Source organism: Sporothrix schenckii (assembly GCF_000961545.1).
Source record: "Sporothrix schenckii 1099-18 chromosome Unknown Cont47, whole genome shotgun sequence".
In the NCBI taxonomy this organism is placed as follows: Eukaryota; Fungi; Ascomycota; class Sordariomycetes; order Ophiostomatales; family Ophiostomataceae; genus Sporothrix; species Sporothrix schenckii.
The window spans coordinates 2,204,857-2,225,070 of record NW_015971148.1 but is presented as its reverse complement, the minus strand read 5'-3'; the positions used below and the strand labels follow the sequence as shown (position 1 = coordinate 2,225,070).

The 20,214-nt window shown below is 51.0% G+C and overlaps 7 protein-coding genes across 7 annotated transcripts; 4 read left to right on the top strand and 3 right to left on the bottom strand.

Moving 5' to 3' along the window:
- Positions 1-312: 312 nt before the first annotated feature.
- Positions 313-543, top strand: SPSK_03811 (uncharacterized protein; the record flags this gene model as incomplete). Its single annotated transcript, XM_016730643.1, has 1 exon — positions 313-543. One exon carries the CDS (start codon positions 313-315, stop codon positions 541-543), a length of 231 nt encoding a protein of 76 aa, XP_016585292.1.
- A 6,426-nt stretch (positions 544-6,969) lies between these two features.
- On the top strand, positions 6,970-8,293 carry SPSK_03387 (uncharacterized protein; the record flags this gene model as incomplete). Its single annotated transcript, XM_016730225.1, has 2 exons — positions 6,970-7,888; positions 8,046-8,293. 2 exons carry the CDS (start codon positions 6,970-6,972, stop codon positions 8,291-8,293), a joined length of 1,167 nt encoding a protein of 388 aa, XP_016585291.1.
- Positions 8,294-10,184: 1,891 nt separating this feature from the next.
- On the bottom strand, positions 10,185-11,137 carry SPSK_03529 (uncharacterized protein; the record flags this gene model as incomplete). Its single annotated transcript, XM_016730367.1, has 2 exons — positions 10,185-10,686; positions 10,794-11,137. 2 exons carry the CDS (start codon positions 11,135-11,137, stop codon positions 10,185-10,187), a joined length of 846 nt encoding a protein of 281 aa, XP_016585290.1.
- Positions 11,138-11,380: 243 nt separating this feature from the next.
- SPSK_03601 (uncharacterized protein) lies at positions 11,381-12,145 on the top strand (the record flags this gene model as incomplete). The annotated part of the gene is made up of 5 exons (XM_016730438.1): positions 11,381-11,402; positions 11,488-11,640; positions 11,734-11,846; positions 11,927-12,044; positions 12,105-12,145. The coding sequence occupies 5 exons, from the start codon at positions 11,381-11,383 to the stop codon at positions 12,143-12,145; spliced, it is 447 nt and encodes a 148-aa protein (XP_016585289.1).
- A 388-nt stretch (positions 12,146-12,533) lies between these two features.
- SPSK_03161 (uncharacterized protein) lies at positions 12,534-14,562 on the bottom strand (the record flags this gene model as incomplete). Its single annotated transcript, XM_016730002.1, has 4 exons — positions 12,534-13,224; positions 13,295-13,567; positions 13,659-14,242; positions 14,317-14,562. The coding sequence occupies 4 exons, from the start codon at positions 14,560-14,562 to the stop codon at positions 12,534-12,536; spliced, it is 1,794 nt and encodes a 597-aa protein (XP_016585288.1).
- A 945-nt stretch (positions 14,563-15,507) lies between these two features.
- On the top strand, positions 15,508-18,084 carry SPSK_03061 (origin recognition complex subunit 1; the record flags this gene model as incomplete). Its single annotated transcript, XM_016729904.1, has 4 exons — positions 15,508-15,924; positions 15,991-16,478; positions 16,571-17,202; positions 17,297-18,084. The coding sequence occupies 4 exons, from the start codon at positions 15,508-15,510 to the stop codon at positions 18,082-18,084; spliced, it is 2,325 nt and encodes a 774-aa protein (XP_016585287.1).
- A 268-nt stretch (positions 18,085-18,352) lies between these two features.
- On the bottom strand, positions 18,353-19,894 carry SPSK_03309 (pleiotropic regulator 1; the record flags this gene model as incomplete). The annotated part of the gene is made up of 1 exon (XM_016730147.1): positions 18,353-19,894. One exon carries the CDS (start codon positions 19,892-19,894, stop codon positions 18,353-18,355), a length of 1,542 nt encoding a protein of 513 aa, XP_016585286.1.
- Between the last annotated feature and the right edge of the window lie 320 nt (positions 19,895-20,214).

Below are 20,214 nucleotides of genomic sequence, written 5' to 3'. Positions count from 1 at the left end.
CTGCGACGACTGCTCAACAAAAATATGCTCTGGTCTTGCTGGGCATCAAGAGTCGCCTCTATCTCCTCCAGCCAAACCGTTTCGCTGGGGTTTTGGTATGTCTCGTAAAGAAGCGAAAAAACGTCTAAAATATTCAGTCGTTCATGATAAATTGGCCATCATACAAATGCAGACGTCGATGAAAATGAAGGAACGTTGGAACGTTGCGGCGACTCGAGCGATGGTGCTCAGGCAAGGCAATGTCGTCAGGACGAGGAGGAGTTTAAAAGAAATGTAATGAAGGTGTCGTGCAAACTGCGCTGGGCAGTCGCGATGGCGGCGTCGCGTGACGATAATCGAGATATCAGGGTCGAAGACGACGATGGCGATGAAACTCGATGGGCGAGCGTGGCAGATGCTAAAAGTCCGGTTGCCAAAAAAGCGTGTGCTTCTCGTCGCGAAAGTCTCGACTTCAGTGTCGACAATCGGCAGGTCGGCTTTAATTGTTGTCGGGATGAAAAGATTGATGTGATGTCGTTTGTGCGAGAGAATATTGTACCTTAGGAGTCGTCGAGCCAAGAGGATATGTGAAAAGCGAGCGAATTTGCGAGAATGCGAGGCGACGGAGAAGTTGGCATGAAGATCGAAAAGCAGTAAAGGTGTTGATGATGAGGAGACAAGAAACAGGAGCAGGAACAGAAGGAGAGACGGACGAAAGAGGAGAAACCGGCTGGGATGACCGAAAGAGAAAGGGTGAAGGAACGACGAAAGCCAGGCCCTGTTTATTTGGGGGGGGGGGGGTGCAACGAATTACTGACTACTTCGTACAGAATAAGTATGGGGCGTTTGGTGCGAGACGAACCAATATCGGGAGAAAAAGGGCTGGGGAAAATAAAATCAAACAAATAATAGGTAAAAGATAACTGGAAAAGAAGCGACCCGAAGAAAATATGCGAAGAAAACGGTGCAGCTACGGCGCTGTTAAGATCGAGCGTCTGATTTTGATGGCACTGTTTAACGTGGTGTTAAGGACGCTGGCGGGCGGCGGAAGACGCTGGGATGGTATATGGTGCTCCCCAGTCTCAGTGTTGGCAACCGACAGGGTATCGATGGGCCGACCATGTAAATGAAAATAAGAGTGGTACAGCGTATCTAGGGTGGACGAAGGTACTGAGCAGCAGTAAAGGGCCGGGTGGGTTCTTCGGCGGATTAAGGGTGGATTGTTGATTGTTGGATTAGGCGGGTTTAGTTGGACTAGCCTGGCTGGCATTACAGAGTGTCTCTGTAGGCAGGTCCCATCACGACGCGGAATAGTAAGATGGGAATGTGAAAGGGTCGGAAAGGGGGAAGGATGGGGGAAAGTAACATAATAGAAGGGGGTTAAAGGATGGGTGGCTACGGCGGTTTGGCCGGCGAAATAGTGGAGAGACCTGTCGGGCCAGATAACATATGCGAAGATTCAGCCCCGAGCGGGTCCTCCCCTACAGAGGCTACATAAAAGTGAAACTCACTCACTAGTACAATACACCTGTTTGTGTTTAGATTATGTGTCTACTGAAGTACCACGCTAATCTACTGGTGTACCGCCGCAAAGGAGACGCTTCCTCCGTAGTACACCCCTTGTCGCTCCATCCCTCCCTCATACAAAAGACCAGCTTTCGGCCCTGTTTGTAAGTACCGCCGGCGGCGGAGACATGTACCAGGTACATGCTCAACGCCAACTAATGTTTGTTGTACGCACTCGTAGAAACCAGAAATTTGCCAGCTTCGTGTTATTTAAACAGGTGATCATATTAACGAGATTGACTAGTGTGCTGTAATTGTTGTGTATAAATTACGAAGCCGTCGCTACTATGTAAGTCTGTTGAACAAAAAGTGATGGCGACTTCAAGGTTACGAGTACTTTAAAGGAACTTGCTGCGACATCGTTGCACATCGTTGGCCGCAGGTCATAATTTAGCCGTGGCCAATTAGAGGGCGAGACAGCGCGGAGGTCTTAAATAGAGCCAGGAAACATAAGGCTTTGTGCACTGTAAACATACGGAGCTCCAGCCTGAACTTTATGGCAGTGTTTTACAGTGTGAATTATAGATTTAGCACAGTCAATCTTCATTTTAGAGAATGTTCTCCGCCTTCGTTTCACCCAAAAGCTGGGAGAATCAGACGGTGCGTCAACCAAACCAGTTCGACGCTGGTCGCCGTACTGAGTAAAACGCGGCCACCCTGGGAGATTCTCATGTCCATGAATTGATGGCAAAAGGTGCTCACTGTGGCACACTCCGATATGACCGAGCCCGCCTGTCTTAAAAATGCACCAAGCCAAACACTCACTCCACAGGAAAAAGGTCCTCGGTTGCCGCACACCACGAGCACACTTGGGTGACGCCAGGTCCGATTGTCCCTTGCAAATGCATCAGAGGCTCGATCACTGCAGCCACTGATGGCCGCCGAGGCATTGCAAGTGGCCGCGTTGCAGCTAGTGCTCAACAGTCGACCACGCTCAACTATTCGGAAACGGCCGCAGAGACGCCGGGCGGCGACTTCTTCCTTGCCTTTTGGCCTCCTAGGTGTCGATGAGTAAAGAACCAGGCATAAGGCAGATGGTCTAGACCGGGTTCAGCGAGCAGATTGATACTATCTTACGGAGTGCGATGTGCATAGTATGTCGTATGGTACAAGTTCCTTGCGGCCTGCGCTTGTTCCTGTTCGTTTTGCGGGCCGTTTCTGGAGGCAAAAAAATGAGGCCATGATTGATGGATGTGACATTGGATGTCGCGAGATGTACGGAGTAGAGTAGCTGCTTTTCTGCTGTCTACTGTATCATATTTCCTACTGCGGGCAAGAAGAATTCGAAAGCAGACGACAACCCTTGCCCGTGTGAGCGAAGTCCCAAAATGCCCTCATTTATTACGGCAGGTTTGGGAGAAATGTGCCAGGTCCTTCCCTAGGACCTTTTGCAAGGTTCTTTCACTATGCCACTATGCCACAATTGCGCGGGCATCGCTGGGCCGTTATTTCTTCCCGCAGGGTTTTTCTTTTCTTTTCTCTTTTTTTTTTTTTTTGCTGCTCTGTGCGTAAGAGTCATAACTATCTTACCTACCAAAAAGTGTCGTAGAGACGGCTTCATTCAGGGGCATACGGTGGCGTCAAGATAGCGAGCCTGCCACCTGCCCATATGGAAAGCCTCAGAGCCTGTACTTCATAAGGATCGATTTGCTACGGGAAGGATCTTAAACAATGTGGTGGGCCCAAAATATATTCCGACAGCAGAGCGGCAGCCAGATGACTACTCCGTACTGGAATGATAGAATAGCGCAACATCCTCGAGTGTCCCGACGTCTTTTTATCTCCTAGCCTGCTGGGTGGGGAGCAATGTCAACACTTGATCACCATTTTATGTGTGCTCGAAGAAGCCTCTCAAGGGCTGTGCTTTGTACATGTCAGTCTACTTGCCAGGACAATTCGTAGGTAGATCTACAATACTTACGAGGCCGGGCCTTCTCCGGTGTATCAGAAAACAAGACGCTGGTTTCGCCTTGCAAAACTTCCGAGTGAAAGCGGACTGGATATGGTGGATATAGTCTGTAAAGAGTAATGGCAGTTGGATTTAACGTTACTAACTTGCTGTGATATCTTGCTCAAAGTACTCCTGTTGTTACAGTTTTGTTCCAGACGGTTCTTTAGCATTTGCTTCTGTACGAAGTACTGTTCTTGTTTCTTTTCCTTTATTTGCTTCGTCTTCAGTTCTTTTGTCTTCTTCCTCCTTCGCCGTCTTTCACTTTCACCGCCGGCCGGTCTCACACAGTCGGTCCTCATTTCGGCCACCCAAATTTTAATACGCGCTGGTCTCGCCAATCGTCTTGGTCCACCCAAGCCCACCTTCCGCAGTGCCTTCGGGCATCCTCCGTACTCAACTGGTGTCCCTTTACAGCATACTAGTTACAAGCATATTCGGCTTTGAGTATGTAACTGAATCTGTGTGCGATCATGCGCGATCGTGCACAAATCACACGTGCCCTCCGTTGGGTTCTTTGTGAAGATCCCGTGCGCTAGTAAAACGAATCTGCCACCAGCCCTGGCGAGCCTGGTCATGTGTGAACCAGCCTTTACAGGACCAAAAATGGCCCCGTTTTCGCCCAGGGACGCGCCCGTCGGCGTCAGATTCTCGGCGGCTCTTGCTCGGCCAATACGGTAATCGGTCGGCCTCTTTGTGGGTGTTTACCGGCGGCCTTTTCTACAGTGGGTCGCCCCGTTCTCCCTTTCTCCCTTTACATCATTACAAACTACGTTCACCCTGTGGGGACGGGACATCTTGCACCGACGATCAGTAACTTGGGCCGAAGATCTTCCAGGCACATCTGTCTCGCACTGAAAGAAACAGGTATGGACGCAGAGATTCCAATATCGCTGGGAATCATGGTGTTATCTTTGTCAGGTGCTGCCAGAAACGGGAAATACGCCCCGGTAATTGCAAGGCCGAGACGCCATATGCCGATGGACTTCTCATGGCGACATAGATTGTGTTATCATGCATTCTGGAGGCATGTATGTAATCCGGTGTACTCTGCACTTCTTGGGCTGACTGTGCGATACACAGTGTCAGTAGCCAATATTGACTGGCTCGGACCGACACTCTTTTCCCTGTGTTTTCGTACAACCTTTGTCGTATTTGGTTGCATACTCCGTCGTCTGTACATATATTCGGTCGTAGCAAATTTCTGCATCCCAATGGAAACGAACCCTGTGCAACCCGATTTCCTGGCACAAACCGTAATGTTGACGCATCCCGTTTGGTTTGACCTCTGTACCTGTACAAGACCAGCGCTCCTAAACCGCACGGCTAACATTCTGACACTGGCCTTCGCCAAGCTGTGACAAAACAGGCATTTCCGCCGCTGCAAAGGCATGGAGAAAATGGCAATGGGTCGCGGCGCCATTCCCTGATAAAGACTAGCTCAATTCCCCAGTAGTTCCTGTTATGGAGAGAACGGGTTTCCTACATCGTATACTGTACAACTTAGAACGGAGCATAAAACTAGGCGCGTATTATCCGTGTGCCGTACGTCGCATTTATTTAATGCATTTTCGTAAATGGTCGATGTTTTTGCTAATCAGGGGTGAGTTGCGTCCTATATAAATAGAGCTCCGGTGTACTGTTGTCACGTCGTACATCGCAAGGTCGTATGCAAGAACGTGGCAGGATGTGGGGTCACCGCCTGCCGGGATGATCAGAAAAAATAAATGTTTAGTGGAATGTGTGTCACGTGAGATTGTCCGTACGAAGTAATAAGTCGTACTCCGTATATCTTTCGATTTTTTTTCCTGCGCTCCTTCTCCGTGATGCGCGCTTCTGACTTGACCTCACCGCTTCTACCATCAACGAGGATGGGAACCGAATACATATTCTATTATTTCACAACGTTCTCTTCCATTCTCCGTAACTACAGAGACACTGGCAGTGCAAGTCCCACATCGCCACGACTGAAGGCCCGGACGGCGCCATCTGCCGGCGTCCGGATCCCCGCTTTCCACGTCAGAGCTGGCCGTTGTCTCCGCGCAAGGCTCCGGGGAGCTCAGTAACCTTTCTTTCGTCCATCTCATCGCGCCTTCCTTGCCTCCCTGTTTCCGACATTACCTGCACCAAAATTAGCTGGCCAACCAGCGTTGAACCTCTTCTAAAACCACGTTCTATTTTAGTAAACAAGAACACTCGCAGAAAATACGAGCTAAGCAACCATGTGGGAGCGCAGTTGCTCGTGAACATTTCTTCGGTGCATGGTTGCGACAGCGCCATGGCCTTTTCATTTTCTGCTTCATGGGTTCTGTGACATTGTTTCCAATGGGCTTTGCTTTTTCTTACCCTCTCCTCTACTCCCCTTATTCCCTCTACCACACCCGTGTCACTGCTTGCAACTTTACACACAAACAGCTACCACTGTTGCTCTACCGAGTACCAATCCCATCCAAGAGTCTTGACAACCAGCGTACTGTCGGTAACTGTCGAACACGGGATGGTAGTTCAACGTCACTGTCACACTGCCCCGCTGCACCACTCCCTCTTGGCTGCTTCTACTTCCCGCGGGTTTCTTGTTTTATCAGCACATTCCTTTCCCGTATCTCTCACCAATTCAACTGCGGCCTTCCATCTGCGTTGCAATTTGCTTTTTGCCTTTAGTATCGCCCTGTTGGTGACATCCTGCGGTCTGCTAGCCACAGCATGTTGCTGGGGAACATGACATCTTTATTATAGCCAGGCACAGGAGAACATCCAGAATACAGCCAGAAGAAGGATACAAGAATAGCCGGCACAGCAATTCCATATTCCATACCCCGCCTTCGCCGACCCCAGCCTCGCGAGGTATCCTGATTGGGCTGTAGTAATATCTCAAGGGCGCAGAGTGGCAGCCTGACTTCGTTTTGTTCCTGGACGCCTGGACGCTCTGCCAGCGTACTCCCGCCCTCGGTATCTCACACCATCCCCCGTGGTATTTCTTCGCCATACTCAACACTGTTTCCTTCTGCTATGCTATCGACAGCTCATCTCATCGGTCCTTTGCCACACCGTCTTTACAGTTCGCCGCGGCCTCACGACTATGGCAGAACTTTGTTGCCGAGTACATCCAGCCTTGACGCCTCTCGCCTCTTCACTTTTCCTTGTGGCTCTCTAGATACATGACGTGGCATCGCCTACCACGTCCTGAAGCTATATCGTCTGTTGTAGTTAATTTCGCTGCCCAAAGTCTTGCCGAGTTTCTCCTACGTTTGCCGCACATTCAAATCGTGGATCCTGGATGATTGGCAGTGCTGACCGCACACCTTGTCTCGGCCCCATCGCCATACCTCACGCAACTTGATAACGCCCACTTCGATGCGGCCCGCCGTACTATTGCGTTTTTGACTCATCGCCAGGCTGATTGACGACGGTTTCTTACAGCTCCAGCTTACGCAACCGATTGGCTCATCGTACCAGCACCCTCAACCACCGTTGTCATGTCAAGGCAAGGTAGTCTCCCTCCTGCTTTTCCTCCTACACCCGAGGACGAGACGGGCATGGCTCAGCTACATCCTGACAGCGGCCGTGCGAAATCGACCCAAGGAATTACTCCAGTCAATCGCAGTGGCATCATGGACAGTGTTGTTGATACTCCAACGTCTCCCTCATCGTCTCTCGCCCTCTCACGCTTCGAGTTCGAGTATGGAAAGGGTAACGAGGGTACGAAGGTGCTCATGGTAGAATGGGATTGTATGGCGACTGAATCGGACAATATATCCGAAAACCCAACAGAAACCCCAGCTCGCCAATACCGCAAAGGCGCGACAGATCAGGATTGGGTCATCACGTGGGAGGGGAAAGACTCCCACAATGTGCTTGCAGCTGCCAGCATTGACGCCAACGGCGATGATGCAGAGAGACGAATGTATTTCTTGCTCCCCCCTGGTGCCACCATCCCGCATCTTGTGAGCATCACCCGTGTTATGAAAGGCGGTATGGATTGCAGTGGCAGCGAGAGCAAGGAAGAAGACTTGATACTCTGGACGAAACCCATGCCGGCCATCTATCCGACCAGTCTTGGGTCAGAGCCAGGTCAGGCCGGCAGGTGGGGCGTACTGCACACCCTGTGGGCTAGACAAAAACTTGCAAGCCTAGAAGCTGAGATTGAGGCCGAGATGAAAGCCAACAGCGAGAGCGTGGGATTGCAGATTGCACTCCAGGAGCAAGACTGGATTTCAACCCACTTTGGAGTCAGTCATACCGGCCATCCCAGGGCGAACTCGCCATATCTGCCGAGCACCGTGGGCGCTGACCGGATTGCCCTATCACGGTCACCGATAGGCGGGAAACTCGGCGAAAAGCTCAGTGGTCTGAGATTGGCAACGTCACCTACTGAGCTGGTGGCGGCGCTACACGGTGAGTTGTGCTGGCTGACCGCCGCCCCCCACATGTTCTTAACTTAATTGCAGCCAAATTCGTTTATGCTTTGAAAACTGTCCGGCCGCCCTAACCGTGGTCGATATTGCAGGTTCGAGCATAGACCCAAAGACTGCCCCACGTTCACGTTCAGCAGATGTCGTTGACGTACCAATGCTGGCAGCCATTGGCACCAGTGTGGGCCTCCGCACCTCCATCGAACCGCACATTAGCGGTCATGGCTCACTCGATGCCGTCATTGGCAAGAGCCAAAATGGAAACAGGAATACAAACGACGACGCGAAATTGGGTGGCGGTCGTCCTGGTACAGAAGACGATCTATTTGCCCTGCCGCTAAGTCCTCGGAGCCCTGAGATGGCCAGGAGTCCTTTCAGCCTTCTGTAGTTTGTACGATGTGTCCATTGGTGGACATTCTGGTGGTTTAAGATCTGGTGGCGCTGTTAGCTTTATCCCTGTTGCAGCATTGGTCTATTTTTTTATTCTGCGATCTCATGCTATCAAGCCACCTGAGTTCGTTGTTCTGGGCATTTTCGTTTTGTCTATCTCAGTTTTAGTTGCGATTAATCCTCACAATTAAGTTTTCGGCAACCTTTTGGACGAAGGCAAATATACATATACTCTGTACAAACACACTCACACACACGCACACAGAAATACAAATAAAGTGCTGAAGAGGTACCATCTTATCATATGCATATCCCATGTAAAGTTCAGTGACCTGTAAATAGTCCAGAGTAATCAAATACAAGGAAAGTATCAAAGGGAACAACAAGAAGCCAGAATATGTCACTCGTATATGTTGTACAACGCCAGCTTTGAATTCTATTATTCGTCCGTCTAAACGTTGCTTCAAACGGTATCTCACCTCGGGTGGATCGTTAGTGTAAGCCCCTATCTCTGATTTCATAATCCAAGGTGGCTGAAGTTTACACCGAAGTCTCGCCTTAAAGACTCTCGCAATTTCCTTGCGCCACAGAGGTACCTATCGACAGGTTAATACGATGCCCCTTACGGCATAAAAGAGCTTAAAAAAAAACCACACAAAAAACAATATTTTGTACAAACTAACAGGTCATAACTGCAAGGGAAGCTGAGAGGTGAATGTGGGTACGGAGTATGTTGTACTCCGTAGTCCCAACGATAAAGCGAGGTCGAGACCGCGACCTAGTAGTCGTATTCCTCGAGTCGGCCCGCCTGCCCGGCCAAGGATGGTGTGGCAGACAGAAAAAAAAAAGAAAAAAAAGAATCAGCACATCATGTCACAGCATGTTCCATGTCATACGAACAATAGGATCTTTGAGTTGCCCAGGCTGTTCAATTCACAGGTGTCGGCCTATTCACGGTCCAAAAATGGAGACGATGACTAAACAACACGAACATACAGCCGACGTCGTTGGCAGGATAGGATGTACTCCATGAAGCGTATCAATTCTCGCAGAAAGTATTCGGTGGACTGCGGATCAACAGGACATCCATCTTCTCTTCCCCTTGCGGGCCGGGGTGTTGCTGGTGTCATGGAGTAGTTTAACACATCGTAGTTTAGACAATACATGTGATGGATCCTCTTGACACGTTTGCAGAACGCCGTGCATCGTATCGCGCTGCCGTGCTAGAGTCCGCCCGTGGAAAGGATTACGAGAAAGCTCGAAGTTTTCCGACTTTTGGTGGTTAGCAGCACCCCAGAACATGTTCGCGTCGCGCTGATTTGGAAAGTCCCCGTTTCGACCCCCTGAAACGTAATTACATCATACCCACTCCAGTTCAATTCTCTTATTTTTGGCGGTCTCAGTGGCGGACTCCTACGGCGGCCTGGGCACTCCAAAAGAAGGCCCGTTTGTCCAATCCGCCGAAACACCCCACGTACACTCCCGCATCGGAGTGCCCGTGTCGGCCGACCGCTTCGTCTTGTCGGTCCTGTCGGTCCTGACGGGGTGGGGGTGTATAACTGATACAGTAGACAGCCATGTGTATAATTGCTGCCTTTTTGAACCGAAGCGACCATGCTGGAAGCGGTAGAGGCGTGGCCGGAAGTCCCAGACGGACTGAACCACCAGGCTGACAGGGCTTTATCTCCGACATTGTCCAGCAACACACTCATTCACTGTTATTGGCGCAATGCAGGTAGTGCACAGTAGGTGGCACGGACGTGTTGCAAAAGTGGCACTTCGTCGCTGCGTGCGAAGGGTTTCCTTGCGAAGTGGAGGTGTGGATTCACTTGCATTTGTCTCCGGTGACGATTGGTAGGCAGGTCGGAGCAAGTAGCCCGACGATGCCTTTACCGCCATCCGCCGACACGCCCTTCGTCCCATCGCTCCTTGCGTTCCTGCCGAAGGTAAAAAAGTTTACGAGCATCACGATACCGCCGCACCCATTCCGAAGCCTCGCGCTCGCTGGCGAGGCCTCCATCGCCCTCACCCTCGAGAAAGCTCTCCTCGAGTGCCTGGCACACCTGCTCCTGTTCATTGACGCCCGCTGCAAGCTGCTGGTAAAGACTAGCCGGAGCAAACGGGGCCAGTGCCGCATCCATGGCCGCTTGTTTGGCCCGCCACGAGTGTTCCAGCGCATGCGCACCGAGCAGTTGTGCCTGTGTGGCGGACCGTTGATGTGCTAGCCGTGCCTCCAACTCCTGCAGGCGCTTGGCCAGCTCCATGTTCTCGTCTAGGGCGCTCTGTAATGCTCCGTAGGATGCTGATACCGAGGGGTGGATGGTGGATGCAGAGTGTGTGAGGGCGGACAGAAGCTCTTGTGAAGCGAGGACTTCGAAAAGATCTTGCTTCCTGTAATAGAGCCATAATAACAGGCGTTGTTAGGAAAACGGCCCACGGCAAAGTCAAGGGGACAGTGATGGAAAGCACGTAGTGCTTTCGTTGCTGTAAGGACTTACGATTTGTCTTGCAGAACCTTTGGCAGCCATGTGTCTCCCGGGTCTACGATGGTTGGAGGTGCCGGGGTTTGCGCATATGCGTATGCGGTGACTTCGGGCAGGCTTGTCGGAGTCGACGGTAGCGGTGGCTGTCGGGGGGACTGTGTTGTAGCTGGGGTGCTCCGCCGACTGGCGTCGTGACTGCCCGGTTTCGGCGGTGGGATCGGTGCGGTGGTCTGCATTGGATTGCGTGTCCGTGTCGCTATTAGTGTCGAAATGCTCGAGGCCGACGGCCGACGTGGTGTGATGGGTAGGTGAGATGCGTTATCGTAACCGACTCCGTTTGTGCTGATGCTTTGGTGCATATCTTTCGTGGGGTATTACAATGCCTTAGGCGCATATTCCTGAAATGTGCCCCACTTTGAACGACAGCTTTGCATTCAGCGATGCTAGCGAGGCTTCCCCTAATTGAAATTGCCAACTCCATTCCTTTTCCCTGGATGCTTCATTGTTTCTCTTCGAGTGTCCTCCAAAAAGGGCATCCAAGACGGTTTCCAAGAAAGGAATTTGATAAGCAATTTTGAGCCTGTTCGAGACCCGTAGCAGCAATGGCGGGCCGCCAGGAATCAGGTACATCTTCCTCTCACAGCGCTCAGCTCTCACGTTTTGATCACTTGTATAAGCAGACAAACATCCTGACACATCTACACCACAGTAAATTTGGACAGTCTCAGCCCGCAACAATTAAGTGCTGTCAAGAAGCAACTTGATGAAGAGGTCGAGCACTTGTCAACATCCTTTTCACAGCTGATGGCTGCCCAGGGCAAGTTCAAAGAATGCCTGCGTTGTGTCCAGGGAAAGCCACGGGGTAAGATTTGCTATCCTGATCTTTAAATTGAGGTCATACCCAATTCCCAAGGTCCTTGGGCAAACCTATGCTCCTAGCTGACACCTGATACAGAGGCCGGCAAGAATGTGCTTGTGCCGTTAACAAACTCACTATATGTTGGCGGCACTTTGAGCGACCCTGACCACGTCATCGTGGATGTTGGAACTGGCTTCTATGTTGAAAAGGTGAGAGAGAACCTGTATCTATTCGTCACATACGTTATGGCGTCTGTTTATTATTTAAAGCCATGCTGACAAGGACCCAGGGCACAAAACGCGCTGCGCAGTTCTACGAGGACAAGATCAAGGAGCTTACCGGTAGCATTCAAGAGCTTGAGGCCATTGTGCAGAACAAGACATCAACATTGAGAGTGGTAGAAGAGGGTACGTCTCAGCTTTGTATAATTGTCTTTCATTTCGTTTGTCTTTACTGACCTACTTTAGTTTTACGGCAAAAGGTTCTTGCTGGTTCAGCACAACAATAAAAAACGCCAACCCCTGCCGTTAACTTCAAATATATTCAGCTTACTATCTACTTCACTCCACACTTTGAAAAGTTGTGACTTCACGTTTCTTATACCTGCGTCTGTGAAACACAAATGCCTCTCTGGTGCTTACTGCAGTTTTGAAGAGCGACAACACTTCGGATATTACAAGAAGCAGATTGGGTGCTGTAATATTTTCTTTTTCTTTCTTCTCTTCAAGTAAGTACCCACGAATGGTCGCTTGTCACGAATCGGTTAAAATTTTTGGAAGACATGGCAAGGGATACCGTAGAGCAGTCTGTGCGACTCTACAGGGCTTAAAGTTAACATGATTTGTAGATATCGGAGGCGGAATTTCACCTCGAGATACATGGTGCCAGCTCGATCCTTAATCAAATATAAGCAAATCCACTTCCTCCTCCTGATTGTTGGAGACGGCGAAAAGGTGGCTTGAGATGCGATTTCCCGAAATGTTGTGGCCAGTAACCAGGTCCACGGAACTGGATTTCGGCAGTGGATCAGGTTGAGACGTGCGGACGGCGTACTCTGCACTCTCCGTAATAGGTTGTGACGCCACGGAACGAGTGGCATCACCGTTTGCTCTGTGCCAGAGAACCAGAACCCGATCCACAAGCTTGAGGAAGCTCTCGATTCCACTTTCCGGTGTCCCTCGCCCGTTCCTAGGGCGAAATATTCGGTCCCAGTTTGCTCCTAGATCTCGGGGACCACCTTCAGTGGCAGGTGATTTGAGAGTTTCTTCCCATCCGCTATTCAGGATTGACATTCCCACCTGACCTTGGTCATTGGGCGCTTCTCCCATATGTGATGTTGAAATCTTGTGGTACAGGCAAAGCTCCAACATATACCGCGTACCTTTATACCCCACAGTCCAGGCTGTTTTACCGATCAGTTGCTTGACTCGGTTCTCTTTGCTCAATCCTGGCCTAAAAACTGGCATGGGAAAGCCGTCCTGCTCTTTATGGTCGACGACAGTGACGCTTTCGAGAAAAGCTTTTATAGTGGATGGAATTTCCCCCGGTAACAGCTCTTGGATTGTCTCAAGCTTCCAGTCAATATCTCTGACTAATGTTAGTACTCCATACATATCTCTCTATAATAAGGTACAACTGGGTGTGAAGTAAGTCATACCGGTTGGGACAAGCAATTGTAAGCCCCGCCTTCCCTTCGGACCCAATTGTTTGGAAAACCCGAAGATTAGATAGGCTAGCGGAACGTTTATCAGGAGCTGAACCGGGAGGTCCAATCTCTATCTCGAACCGGAAAGTCTCCATGATGCCAACAAGAAACCTTTGTGGCTCAACGTCGAGAAGACTTTCAAGAACAGAAGAGCAGGGATAGAACGCGTCTCCTGAGCGTAGCACCTGCTGCTGCATAGCACCAAACACTTCGGCACCGCCAATTCTTTCGTCCTGTTAGCAATTTTGATACCGAACTGGACCAATGTAATATTCGCGTACCCTAGGCTGTCCGACTCTACGATTCATATCCTCACCTGTGCTCGAAGATAGCGTCTTCATCAGTAATAGACTTGCCTCTGGCCGCATCTATTTGTTTAGCAACATCCTCAGAAGAAATCGGGCATTGGACATCTTGCGTGATAGAAAGCAGTCTTCCAAATTGGACCACCATGTGGAGGTTGGATGGCACGGAACGTAGTACGTCAGCAAATTGAGTGAACTGAACGCGGAAGCCGGATATTTGTTCCGCCAGACACATCTTATCGATGCTCTCGCACTTCATATCGTCGGCCTCGTCCTCGAAGCAGCATCGTGCCAGCTCGGGGTGACTGGCGTTTCTAACCAAAGTCAATTTCTTGCGTCGACCACCGAGAGGCAGTATCATATGCAATTGGTGCCGCATCGGCGATCTCAGGTTGTGCATAAAGCCATTGATGTCTTTGTGCGCCGAATGAATTGCATCCCGAGTTGCGCCGATAATTGTGAGGCTGTTTGGGAGAGGGACATCGTTCTCAATTTTGACAGCGTGTCGTCGCCGCACAAGGTCTAAAAAGTCCAGCACAGCAGGGCTGCCAAATGAAGCCTCGTAGTCTATGTTGACCGGGCCCAAGACAACGACCTGAGAAAAAAAAAGGGTTAGAGCCTGCCCATATCTATCTTGTTTGAATCTAACGAAGGGATAGAACCACAAACTTTAAACGTGGCTTTAATCACCACAGCAGGAGTTGCTTCTGCCTGTACTACCGCAGAAAGAGCCCTCCCGGTTACCGTGGTGGCGCCATTGTTGTCGATTTTCGTCAAGGTTAGGCTGTGCGATGTGGATGGGCTACACGGGCGGACGACACACCGGGCATTTTTTATGGACGCTTGCTTTGATTTCTTGCCAGAGACAAGTGCTTTACCCGCCGAATGTTTAGCACACCTCTTGTTCGACGGCATTGTAGAACGAGCATTCGTGCTGCCGGACCTCGTATCTGCCGTGGAATAAAAGGGACGGAGACGATGGGCAGGCGGGCGGCAGCCAAACGAGAATGGGCGGATGTGTACAGAGTAGCGCCGAGGCTCTTCCTACCCTTGGGATGAGAAAGGGCAGATTATGAAGGGAAAACAACAGCGAGCTTTTGTGAAAAATCGTTTTGGTGCCCATTCGTTGTTTACAGGAGACCGACGACATGCTTGGGATGTTTAAGGAAGGAGGGACCGCGCTCGCTCCTGCCACATTCAGCTATAATATTTGATCCCCAAGAAACAAAAGGACGTTATGTCAAATTAAATAGACCGTATCTATGAACGTTGCAGCTGCAGAAAGCTTCTCTCCCATAGGTGGGAGATTAGCCAGGTTACTGGGATCGGGGAGTGTGCATGTATTTGTGAATGGCATTGTTTCCTTCCCCTCTTTCGCACAACTGTCCGAAACGCACAATGCGTACTTGGATGCACGGGCTGTTGTCAATTTTTGATCTTGTATTATGATTTTGTTCGCAGTTCGTTGCTTCTGTGCGTCTAGCGAGCATCGTACTAAGTATGCCGACCGGCTCGAAAGCTTTGGTAACTTGGATTCACTTGTGGACAACAATGCAGATCAATCATGCGTGGTGTGAATGCTTCTCCAAAAAGGGGCTGTTGACGTCGACGTATGGTAGTAGTGCCACAATGGTTTAGCGCAGCTTCCCCAGAAAAGTTTAATTGAAACGCGAAAATTCGCGGCTAGGAGTTGGCGCGTTAGGCAAAACCGTTCCCAAATTCGCGTTTGCCTCGGGAGTTTGCAGCAATTACGACAGTAACGAGTCGTCCTAGCTAACATTGAACCACGACACATCAAACAGCATATTCGGACCTTCTTCCTCAGTCTTGCCTTGTTTCTCCGACTGACCAGGAACCAAAATGCCTCTCCTAAAAGCATCACAGAAGCCGGCTCGAAAACGAAGGACACCAGCAATTGTCCCCGGCATCGCACGCGATGATTCTGACGACGAGCTTGGTGATCTCGACCACCCCTGGGAATGGATTTACGCGGCCGACAAACCTTCGACACAACGAAATGGTCACGAATCTTCTCGGAAAAGAAAGCGCCCGGTCACCGGAAGTAGCATCGTGGGTGCCCGGATGGGCGATTTCGAATGCTTCCTTGGCGACACCGTGTTGCTCAAGGCCGAAGGGTCAAACGAGGCCTGGGTTGGCATCATTTGCGAGTTCATTGACGATGATGGTGATGACGGCGAGAAGGCCGCCCATTTCATGTGGTTCTCGACCGAAAAGGAGATTCGCAACAAGGTCAAAAAGAGGACAGACTTCCTACCCGTAAGCTCCCTACTCACCGACATTCAGACTTGGGACTCCCTGACGCTAACATGCATTTGGCTATAGAATGAGCTGTACATTTCTCCATCGTGGGATGTCAACCCACTAACATCCATCAACGGCAGCGCCAACGTCATGTCTCCCGCCGTGTTTCGCATGAGATTCCCGAGCGGCCGTCTTGGTCGGCAGTCAACGGATTATGGAAAGACATTTATATGTCGCCGCGGCTGCAACACCCGCACTGCCAGTTATACGGACGAATTTGTTTGGGAGGATATCTACAAAGGCACAGTCGAAGACATTGAACATCTGGTCGAGTTGGTCAAGACAGGCACGAAAGCCTCTCGAAAACGCCGACAGACAAAAAATGTGTCCGCCGACTTGTATGATTACCAAGACGATGTGGATGACAGCTACAACGAGCCGAAGGACACGGGTGGCGAGAAAGAGCTACGAACGCCAAAGAAAACGAACAAGAGTTTCGAAGATGCGACGACACCGACAAGCAAGCGGCCAAAAAGCACTTCGAAGCTCCTGACGCCGTCCCACCGAAGGTGCGTGTCAAAACCGCATATCAGTCAACATGCTATACTAACGGTTTTTGTGACTTTATATTGTTACTAACTTTCTCTCACGACATGTGTAGGGTCGTGTTGAAAAAACACCTCGAATTCACACCACTAGCCACTCGAACCCTTTCCCCAAACCACTACCTATCCTCGCCATTTCAAAAGGCACGAGCTCAACTACATATTGCGGCAGTACCTGCGAGTCTCCCATGTCGCGAGAGCGAGTTTTCGCTCGTATATTCTCATCTGGAGGCTGCCATTACCGAGGGTACCGGCTCTTGCATTTACATTTCTGGAACTCCAGGTACAGGTAAAACTGCAACGGTGCGCGAAGTGGTTTCCAGCTTGGACTTTGCTGTTCAGTCCGATGAGCTGGACGATTTTATTTTTGTCGAGATCAACGGCATGAAAATCACAGACCCACACCAAGCCTACTCCTTACTGTGGGAGGCTTTGAAAGGCCAGCGTGTAAGCCCTGGCCAGGCCCTTGACCTCCTGGAGCATGAATTCAGCAACCCCAGTCCTCGCCGCGTCCCGTGTGTCGTGTTAATGGATGAACTAGACCAATTGGTTACCAAAAACCAGGGCGTCATGTACAATTTTTTCAACTGGCCAGGTCTGCGTCACAGTAGACTGATAGTGCTCGCCGTTGCCAACACCATGGACCTCCCAGAGCGCACTTTGAGTAACAAAATTAGCAGTCGACTCGGTAAGCTCATTGTTCCTACCGATAATTTTGATGTTGCAGCTAGTCGACTAACGTTTCTTCTTTTCTTTCTTTCTTTCTTTCTCTTTACAAATAGGTTTGACCAGAATCACATTTCCCGGCTATACCCATGAGCAGTTAATGAAGATTATTCAATCTCGGCTAGAAGGTGTTCCAGGAGCCACTGTTGACCCCGACGCCATTCAGTTCGCTAGCCGGAAAGTCGCCGCTGTCAGTGGTGATGCGCGACGTGCCCTGGATATCTGTCGCAGAGCTGTCGAGCTTGCAGAGACAGAGAGCCGGCAGCAGGAGGCATCAAGCATATTTCAGACACATAGCAAAGGTAGTAAAGACCATGACTCCGACCGTGACACAACGAAGCGCAGCGCTGTCGGCCGTGTGACTATTGATACTATCCGGCGGGCTATTGCTGAGGCTACATCCAGCCCTCTCCAACAGTATCTTCGAGCTTTGCCATTTTCCTCTCGGCTCCTCCTGGCAGCGCTGCTCGCCCGGACACAGCGAACAGGCATTGCGGAGAGCACATTCGGCGATGTTCTTGAAGAGACACAGCGTGCTCTCCGCTTTGCGGTAGCAGTCGCTACTGGTACAAAAGAGGGCCGGCCACTGGAAGCACTCCTCACAGGGCGCAACCTAACCGACAGCGCATTGCGGAAACAGGCCGCGGCCCTGGCAGCCGCAAGGGGTGTCCGCCTCGCAGGTCTCGGAAGCGCGGCCGTCGAGCTTGCGGGCGCTGGTATTGTTTATCTCGAGGGCCATAGAGTCGAGCGTCCCGGCAAGATCAGACTTGCCATTGGAGACGAGGATGTGAAACTTGCGTTCCGCGATGACCCGGAGGTCAAGGCAGCCGGACTCTCGCCATAATCGCTCACAGCAACGACTCTCAATTGTGGGCATACCAAGCTCGTGTTTCAAAGGAACCGAGACTATACAGACAATTAAGGAATGAATGAATGTATTTATGCTGTGACCTAATGATTATTCATTGAGTATAGAATATGCTCGTAGACAACGAAGAAGCGAATGAGATTGCACACAATTTACCAAATTCTAAACAGTACGACAAGAATGACCCCCAATGACTGATGCGTTGCACAAAATCCGGCCAAGAATGACCATAGCCACACCCCATCTAATACCGTCGCCGTGACATTGCTGGTTGCCAGTTGATTGGGTGCGTTTCGGGAGTCGCTTGCTCGTCTTGCTTCCAAATCTTGATGGTCTTGTCGGCCTCGCCGCAAATCAAACGCAGGCCCGATTGGTCGAATGTGGAGCTCATGATTCCAGACTCAGCGTCGAGCGAGCCAGGCTGTGCAACTGTGTCGAGCGACTGGAACCGGTAGCCAGTCTTCCAGTCCCAGAAGCTCATGGACCCGTTGTCTGCTCCAGAGAACAACACGTTGTCGGCGTTGACAGACATAGTGTTGAGGATGGCGTTGTGGCCCTCAAAGTTTTGCATAAACGCGCCCTCAGGGCATTTCCACTGCTTGATACTCCCGGCGCTCGCACTGGCAAAGGTGAATTCGGTCGGATGGACAGTCAGAGCACGCACACCTTTTTTGTGGTGGGTCAGTACACCAGAGGACTTGCCAGCAGCCAGATCCCACAGCCGCACAGTGCTGTCCAGCGAGCCCGTAATCACCTGCGGATCTGCCTCCTGACAGCGGACATCGGAAATTGTGCCCGTATGGCTGGCCAAAACGTGAATGTTGCTGCGCGTGCGCATATCCCAGACACGTGCGACGCCATCGCGGCCGCCCGTGACAAGTACGTCGAGTGTGGGGTGTAAGGCCAGCGTGTAGACGCCGCTCAAGTGGCCATGGTAATGACGAATGACCTTGTTTGTCTCGAGGTCCCAGCACTTGACCATCTTGTCCTCTCCACAAGAGAAGAGATACGGATGTCGCGGGGACACAGCAAGGCCGCGTACGGTCGAGATATGGCCCGTCAGTGTGAGGCGTAGCTGACCGGACACAAGGTCCCAGATCTTGATGGTTCGGTCTCCGGCGCCACTCGCAAACCACTTGTTACCGGGCTCCACCGCCAAACTGCGCACCCAGCCGAGGTGGCCAGAGACAACCCGCATCAACTTCCACGGCGGGTGCCAGTCAGGCCGCGGTTGTGCGTGTAGGTCTTGCGCGCGAATCAACTGCTGGCCTGGTTGTCCTCGAGCGGCGCTAGGTCTAGGTTCTGCTTCTGCGCCAGCCCCCGGGTTTCTCCTGATCTGCATCAAGGCTGTCGTCTGTGTTGTTTTGCCATGTGCAGTACCCACTGTCGCATTTTTTGTCGTTTTTCCAGACTCCTGGATCCCTTCGATCATCTTCCTTGTCGCAGTTTCCTCGCTGCTCGGCAGCTCATCGGCTTTTCTACGCTGAGTCCTTCTTCGCGCGGAAGCAGCACCGACTGCGGCGACCTGTTTCGCGGCCAAGGCCTCGGGAAGAGTTTGAACGTCGGCATATTCTGCGTTTAGGCGTAATGACAGGGCTTCTTCGTTTATGTCCGGGTCGGTGCCGCTCGCAGGGTCGACTCGAAGCCGCTTGCGCGCACCGGAAGAATCAGTCGCAGAGCGCCCGTCAAAGTATATCGACTTGGACATTTGCGCATTGCGCTTGATGAGATTGGTCAGTGCTGCGGACTCTGCCGCAACGCGGCTGTCAGCCACTTGCGCGGCCATCGCGTTGATGTGTTTGGGCCTGGGTCTGCGACACCAGAATTCTTGCTGGTTGAGCAGTAATGCAATATGGAGACTGTTCGTGGTGTCTTATCTCTCTTTTTAAGATAGACTTTCGATCCGTAATGTCCTGCTCGGAAAGGATGGTTGTGAAAGACAATGATGTAGAAGGTCACCTACAGTGTGGTGTTGACTTTGGAGACGATGGCGCGCGTTGATGTCGACAAGAAAATTTAAGTGGGGCTCATTGAAGGTAAGTCAGCATTCGAGTTTCCTTTGGTACATATTATGTAGTTAAGCGTAGTCGCGTCATTCACAGCCTA